Source organism: Pteropus vampyrus, unplaced genomic scaffold (assembly GCF_000151845.1).
Source record: "Pteropus vampyrus isolate Shadow unplaced genomic scaffold, Pvam_2.0 Scaffold68, whole genome shotgun sequence".
NCBI lineage: Eukaryota > Metazoa > Chordata > Mammalia > Chiroptera > Pteropodidae > Pteropus > Pteropus vampyrus.
Genome location: NW_011888849.1, coordinates 5,885,616 through 5,893,535, shown reverse-complemented (window position 1 = coordinate 5,893,535; position 7,920 = coordinate 5,885,616). Strand labels below are relative to the sequence as shown.

General features: G+C 35.3%; 1 protein-coding gene across 1 annotated transcript in view; it reads left to right on the top strand.

The window, feature by feature from the left end:
• A1CF (APOBEC1 complementation factor) overlaps positions 1-7,920 on the top strand; it is a 46,527-nt gene that overhangs the window by 30,612 nt on the left and 7,995 nt on the right. The window contains exons 6-7 of the mRNA XM_011361645.1: positions 1,867-1,964; positions 5,956-6,226. Of these exons, the coding sequence (XP_011359947.1) occupies positions 1,867-1,964; positions 5,956-6,226 (369 nt within the window). The remainder of the gene's footprint in view (positions 1-1,866; positions 1,965-5,955; positions 6,227-7,920) is intronic.

The following is a 7,920-nucleotide window of genomic DNA, read 5'->3' as shown; positions in this document are numbered from 1 at the left end:
GAGGCACAACTCTCACAGCTCTATAGTAATGTATAGCTTCTTGGCACTCCGCAAAAAATATGATTGCAGAGGATGGATGACTTGCAGACTTTGCTGTATTGAGAAGAAAAATTCAGAGCTAACTAGCTTTCTTCTAGTGGAAAGGATGTATTTATACTTATCTAGAACATTTTATTCCCAACAAATATTTGACCATGTATTATTTTAACTCTGATTAACCTGAAAATAGTATATTGTCAGTCAGAGAAACAAAATGACGATCAGAACAGAAACTGGGACCTGAAAATAAGTTCAGTATCTGCCAAAATTCTAATTATAGTCATTCTATAAAATCTGATTTTCCTAAAACAGTTTAACATCAGAATCACCTGGAGGGCTCATTAAAAAGAAATTGCTAGCCCCACCCTGGAGCTTTTGATTCAGTAGGTCTGGGAAGGGCCCAAGCATTTGCATTTCTATTAAGTTTCTCTCTGAAGCTGATATTAGGGTCTAAGGAACACACTTTGAGAAGCATGGCCCTCTAATAATCTTTACTTTGGATTGTAGTTGTGTTTCTCTTCAGGTAACTGATGTCTGCTGACAAATTGATAATGACCATAGTAATATTTTTCCAATTCCCTGTATTATAATTTCAAAGAATCTTTCTTATCATTGCTAATGGATTATCACTGATATTTTATTGCCTCGCTGTCTGCCAAATGGTGATCAATCAATAAATAAACTCCAATACACTAAGGAAGGAATACATTAAAATAAGCCATGTGGTGGATACTATTGTAGAGAAAACCAGCTTTTATGATCCCGACTCTTACTTTCTAATTTGTCTGTTTTATGAGGCTAAATTTTCCTATATCAAGATTTCCTAAAACAGATGCAGGCGGACATTATTGCTCAAAAATGCAAGCCAATTTCAACATCTACAAGGTGAATTTGAGAACACCTAAATCCATTATCATCTGAAATTCAGCTAATGTGGATGATAGAAGTTGGAATGTGAAATGACTGATAGTATTTGCTCAGTCCATGTATATTTACTGAGCGGCCCCTGTGTATAAGGCACAAGGTAGAAACTGAGTAAAGACTATACCAAGGTGCCTCTGAAGCAGAGCCTGTTCTTAGGGTGCTAACAGTCTAGGATAGCCTAGAAGGAGGACATCACTACAAAATGAATAGAGCAAAGACCGGAAGGGTAAAAGTCCTCACGGCCCCCCTCTTACTTCTCAATTACCAAGACAAGCCATGGAGTGGAGTCACAAAAATTACCCCACCTGATAGTGAAGAAAAAAAGAGAGGTTGTTGGAAGTTCAGTTAATTACATATTCCATGCTTCATGGTCTCAGATACTTTTATTTTCTCAGCCTGGAGAGATAATTTTACTCTATACAACCATTGTCATCAGAAGTCAAGGATTATATGCTAAGGAAAGAGAGAAGAGAAAGACTTCAGTGTTTTTAAATTATCCTTATATTACAGCACTATCGGTATTCCAAAGGAATAACTACTGAACCATGTGGTAGAATAGAAACTCTAATTGTTTTGTGACAATTGGATGTACGAGAATAACCGAACTTTAATAGGGGGAGGAAGAAAGGAGAAACTGTCTCTTCTTCTGATCCTCCCTAGCATAGGATTCCATACTGTATTTTTCTCTAGAAACTAAGCATAGGAGAAGAAAACCTGGTCTCTCAAGATATACCCAAGTGAGAATAACTAAAAGAGGATAATTGGCATGCTAAATTGCTAACAAGTTAATGTTAAACAAGTTTCCATTTTAATGTCACTCTAGGCAAAAGTTTTATTTTTTAAATTGAGTAAGAAACATTATTATTTAACAACATTTTAATAATACTTCCACTCTATTTACAGGTGCTGTGGAGAGGGTGAAGAAAATCCGAGACTATGCTTTCGTGCACTTCAATAACCGAGAAGACGCAGTTGAGGCTATGAAAGCTTTAAACGGAAAGGTAATGTCAGACAAAGAAAAGTTATATATGGATTCCATCAAAGTTTGGTGTGGAAATTTTATTCAAAAGAACGATCCTATAAATCTATCTCACTCAGGCTTTCTCCATCTCTGACATGGCTGCCTCAATCTATTTAAGATTAACAAAAGAGAAGTGATGGAAAAGTACATTGAAGATGGGGCTTGTATGTCCAACTCTATCTCTAATTTTGGCTGATTTCAACAAGTCATTGGCCTTCAATTTCCTTAGGAAGAGGGGATTGTGGTAGATTATTTCAAGCTGTTTTTCCCCATTCCAATATTTAATCATTACTTCAAAGAGATTATCACCTTTGTAGTGCAGTGTTTTAGAGGCTAATGATCAGATAAAAATGTCAAGGTAGCTGTTATGATTCTGCCCTTCAGAGTTCGATCTTCCAACTCTAGAAGGCTTAAAACCTCTTCATCTTGCCAAGAGTAAGTTCCGGTGGAAAACTTCTATGTCCTTACTTCTAATTTGTGTGTAGAAACCAATATAGCACTTACTTACAAATTCAATAAACATTAAAGTACTTCCATAGACCACTTATCATGCAAAATAATGTCTGGAATACAAAAAGAATCAAACCAAAGATGGTTGTCAGCTAAAACTTTGCAGAAAGAGTAAGACAGGTAAACAAACTCCTTTGCAAAGTACAGATAAGTTTTATTTTTTTAAAAAATTAAAAATAGTGAGAATGTCCAAAGGAAGAAGAAATGGCTCCCGAAGAATCAGAAAATCTTCCTGGATATGAGAAGATATCTAAGAGTAGCCATAAAAGTTGGGCCAAATTAAAAAAAAAAAAGAAAAGAAAGAGAGAGAGAGAAACACATGGAAAGAGAGGCAACTTTGGAGGCAGAGAATTTGAAAAGAGTCACATATTACTGGAGAACAGTATAAGTAGATCATTGTGGTTATAACATAATGCACATAGGGCTATGTGACCTCTTAGGCTATGCAGCAGTCATTCCCAACAGGAGACAGAGGGCAAAGAGACTGATTACAAAAGTATGAGTATGGCGTCAGGGATCAAAAGAGATAGTGCAGAACCCTCGGGCTCATGGCACTCCTGGAGTCAGAGATGAGGAGCTGGAGAAGTAATAGGAAACATAAAGGAGAGAGGGTCATATAGAGCAAGTCTCTTTGAGGGAAGTAGTGCTCTTTGGTCGAGGGACACATCCAGGTCAACATAACCTCTCAGAGAGTGAGCCAGAAGGAATGGCCCAAACTCTGTTTTCTTTCTCTCCAACTTCCCCCCAGTGCTTCCCATTGGCCAGATCAAATCACAATCCAGGAGCCCGGGAGCCCTGAATAGGACTCTACATAGAGCGCCCTCCCAGGGCAGAGAGGCTGAAGACTGGTAGGGAGTATATCTGGAGAACAAACGGAGAATCTCCCAGCCTAGGCCCTTCAGACACAGCGGGGCCTAGGTATAAGAGCTCCTCCAGGACCTGCAGAAATGTTTAAGTCCTGAGAAAAAAAAGCACTAACTTTAAAATACAAGAAGAAAACTGCAAAGCAAAAATTAATGATTTAAATACATGTCTATGAAGTAAAACGTTATTTCATCATCATTGAGTATTACAGTTAATATCATAAAAATGTTGCTCCTCTGAAAATAATTTGCAGGTTAGACATATTCAATTTAGAAACATTCCCAAGTATACATAATGATTGCTGAAAGGGATAATCATGAATTAAATGCTAATTTATGATTATTTATTATATGATTATTGAATTAAATGCTTATTTATGATTATAAATAATAAAAAAATTGGAATAATTACAATTGGAAATATTCAAATTTTTCAAAATTTTAAAGCTACATATATTTACACCTAGATATTTTTATAGTAATATATACATAAATTATGTAATTAAATATATATTCAATATTATTATTAAATATACATTAAATATTATAACTATTTAAATATAATGTGATATGGGAAAATCAAAAGTAAACTTGCCTTGGAACCATAAAGGCTTCTGAATATGTATATGGATATTTATATTTAATTTGTTAGACACAATGAGACTGAAGTGTTTTGTGCAGTAGAGTAATGATCATATTTACAACTTAGAGAACTTAACCTACTAGGAGTTGAAATTTTATAGAATAGGAAGAGAGATGTAAAAAGCTATTACAGTCATCCAAATGGGAATAATAAGGGCTTGAACTAGGGTAGGAATGGAATGTAGATGAGAGCTCTACACAGGACTGTGGGGGTGAATCCAAAGGTCCCAGGAACTGGGTAGATATAGGCATGAGAAAGGTAGATGAGTCATTATAGGTTTTCAATATGGGAAACTAGGACAATACTTTAATGAAGCCAGAAAAGGAAACATATTTGAAGAGAAAGATAATGAATTGAGCTTTGGATGTGATTATTCATTTACTCCATTAATACGTGTGGACATCTATGATGTGCAAGAAATTTTGCTGGGCTTGGGGTATACAGATTAATCAGATATCCTCCTAGCTCTCGAAATGTCTAAATTAAATAACGAAAATACAATACTGAGTTTAAAACACTATTGGAGTGGCAGAGGAGTGCAGAACAAAATCTATTACAATAAGAAATCTGACTTTGCAATAAAGAATCATTCCATTAACAATGTCTCTTGATATGGAAGTGCCTATTGGCAGAGACCTATTTGGGTCACTCGTCTTCTTTATAACAGGACTGAAGATATAAAGAATTTTATATCTAAGTTCACCCATTCCTTCAATATCCCAAGTCTATTTCTTCTAATTATATCAACATCAATATGAGACAGTTGACTATCATTAGATTCTCTCAGTGTGTTCCATCTAACACATTTCATACTGGCTCTTGCTACAAAAAGGTAGGATAGATACATAGAATTAGGGACAAGTTGCCCCAGAGGCTGAACAAAATGGTCAGGATTACTATGAAGCATAAGCTTTGCCCAGCAGACATCAGTGATCCAAGCTGTAACTCAGCTGCTGAGAATGGGAATTTTTGCAGGTATACTTTATGTTGCTTCTTTATATTAAATAGAGGCTCTTCATACTCTTATTTGAAAGAAGCCATAAGTGCTTTCTCACAACACTTGGTCCCTTGATAAGAAATACGTTAATCTACCCAGTATTTGTTGAGAACCATCTTTGTCTCTTCTGTATGTAAACATTACACAGAAGTGAGTCACATACAGCTATTATCTTCAACATCTGGAACTGTTTGCAAGATCAAAAACTGGTGTCAGAATCGAACCACTTCAATAATTCTTGAGAACTAGTTTTAAGGCATGATTGACTTGAAAAATCTCAACACTGTCCCCGTTACCCCTGTCTGCTAGTTCCCAACTGTTCAGCAGATCAAAAGGTTGCTTCACAAAAAATACCTGTGGGGGACAATGTCATAGCCTCATAGATGCCTCTTCTTTGAGTAGAGCCACATTTTAAGCCTCTCTCCTTTCTCTGTGAAAACTTACTTATTGTGAAGCTGCTCTAAGGAACAGGACATGTAGCTGGCTAGCAGCCCGAAATGCCTAACTGGGCTGCCCATGTAAAGATATTAATAATTGATAAGATCTCTTTACTGGTTTCCTTTCACCTTCATTGTACTTCGCTAGGTAGTAGAGATTATATTCCACTCATTATTAACCTAAAATGTCTTAGAATTATATATTCTATAAATATGAAATTTAAAGCATATATCACATTAAAAATAGTACATAATTCTCTATCTACATTAATGGATGGTGGCCAATTTGTCACTGTCAAAATTGTTGGTAGCTTATAGTCCACTTATCCACAAAACCGTTCAGGGAAAATTTCACTGGCAAACAAACACCAATTCATAAAGAGATAAGATACATATAATTGAAACAGCCAGTACACATAGCAAATAGGCTAATACAGAAGGAGGTGCATTACAAGGGCTCACTCACACTTGGTTGTCTTCATATCTTCTTGTGTTGTTTTTTTCCTGGCTCTCTACAACAGGTGCTGGATGGTTCCCCTATTGAAGTGACTCTAGCCAAACCAGTGGACAAGGACAGTTATGTTAGGTATACCCGAGGCACAGGTGGAAGGGGCACCATGCTGCAAGGAGAATATACCTATTCTTTGGGCCATGTTTATGATCCCACTACAACGTACCTCGGAGCTCCTGTCTTCTATGCTCCCCAGGCCTATACAATTCCCAGCTTTCATTTCCCAGCTACCAAAGGACATCTTGGCAACAGGGCCATTATCCGAGCCCCTTCTGTTAGAGGTAACACTAATCGGTTCTTGCCTTAGAATAACTATAATTTCAAATGATTTGCATTGCGATAGCCTTAGACAAATTAGATGGGTCCACTGGGAGAAAAGGACTGAAAAATTGTTTATTAAAAATCAAATATTATATCAATAGTTTTCCTTCCATAGAAATCTTTTTTCACATTACAACTGGTTTTTAAGAAAACTTGGACACAACATAGTACAAATGAGTCTGCATACATTTGATCTTTGCATAGACCCATAAAATTTGTGCAAACTAAAACTCAGGTCCACAATTATAAGTTTCTCTCTTATCATTGAACCATCATATTGCAGTCATATGTGACATTATAAACTTCCAAGTAAGAGCAGAATAGTCCAATGGAAACCAATTACCTCAAATAGCAAAAACATGTCAAAGCACATGTGTATTTGATAGTGACTCAATGGCATCATCCTAATATATAAATCACAAATTATCATAAATAGATCCTAATAGATATATGAGATGCTCTCATCTACTTCCCTCAAGAAATATGTGCAATGTCTTGTAAAAAGCCACACTAGTAAGGAAATCAATTTACTTCTTCAGGATATGGGTAAATAAATAGTAAAGCACAAATAGAAGGGAAAAAAAAAAAAAAAAGCTCAGTCTGACAAACAATAAGTCTTTCCTATTGAATCCTATAAGAATTCCAAATGTTAAAGTAGTTTTCTGAGCTCAGATCAAGCAATATTAAAAATAAGAAAAGCAATTTTTTTATTTTCAAGAAACAAGTTTGTCTGTCTAATGTGATCCTTCAGAGTGGTTCTGCTAGGAGGTGGCAATGCCCAGCTTTGTCCTCCAAATATGACACCAGTCTAAGCAATTCAGCAATAAACTGTGTATTTAAATCTATTCTTGGGTTTGACAATGAAGCAAAGGGGCATGTCCAGATTACTGTGGAAACAATTATCTTATTGTCTTTACTATTTTTCAGGAGAACTGAACTGACCATTTTAAAGCTCTAGTCTTCAATAGCCTTAAAATTTCCATATGGTCACTTCCCTCAAAATTGTAGTGCAAAAGAAATCATCAGAATTTCCTTCAGGATAATCAGTCTATATGATGACAAATTATGCCACTAAAATATTATGCATTTATAATCTAAAATTCCAACATTAAACAACTCATCCATTAAATATAAGTTTCAACCAGTTGTAATGTAAGAAAAAAACTCTACTCCAAGGGAAAAAAATATCTGTCTTATAACAAGAAAGAAATCAATGAATGATATACATGGATAAAGGATAATCAATTTAATATTTTTATCTTAATGCTACCAGTAGAAAATCAAAGTAGCAAAACAAAAAAATCAAAAGGAATCTATTAATGAAACTCAATGGAAATTTACTCCTCACATTGATAGAGCATAAGAGAGGAAATGGTGAACTTAAAATGCTTTCTAAATGTTTTCCAACAGGTCAGTGGGAATGGAATTATTTGGAAAGCTAGAATTTATTTCTGATTTACTGATTAATGACAAAAATGCAGGACTGATTTTAATATATGCGGTCATATCATGCTAGGATGTTTTAAAAAACACCTTCCCAACATTTATTATTCTACAGAAAAATGTCAACAAAAGGTTAACTGAAGACAAAAACTGCAAAATTTTTCTCTGAACCAAAGCTGTAAAGTTGCTTGTGTACTTATTGATAGCTTTG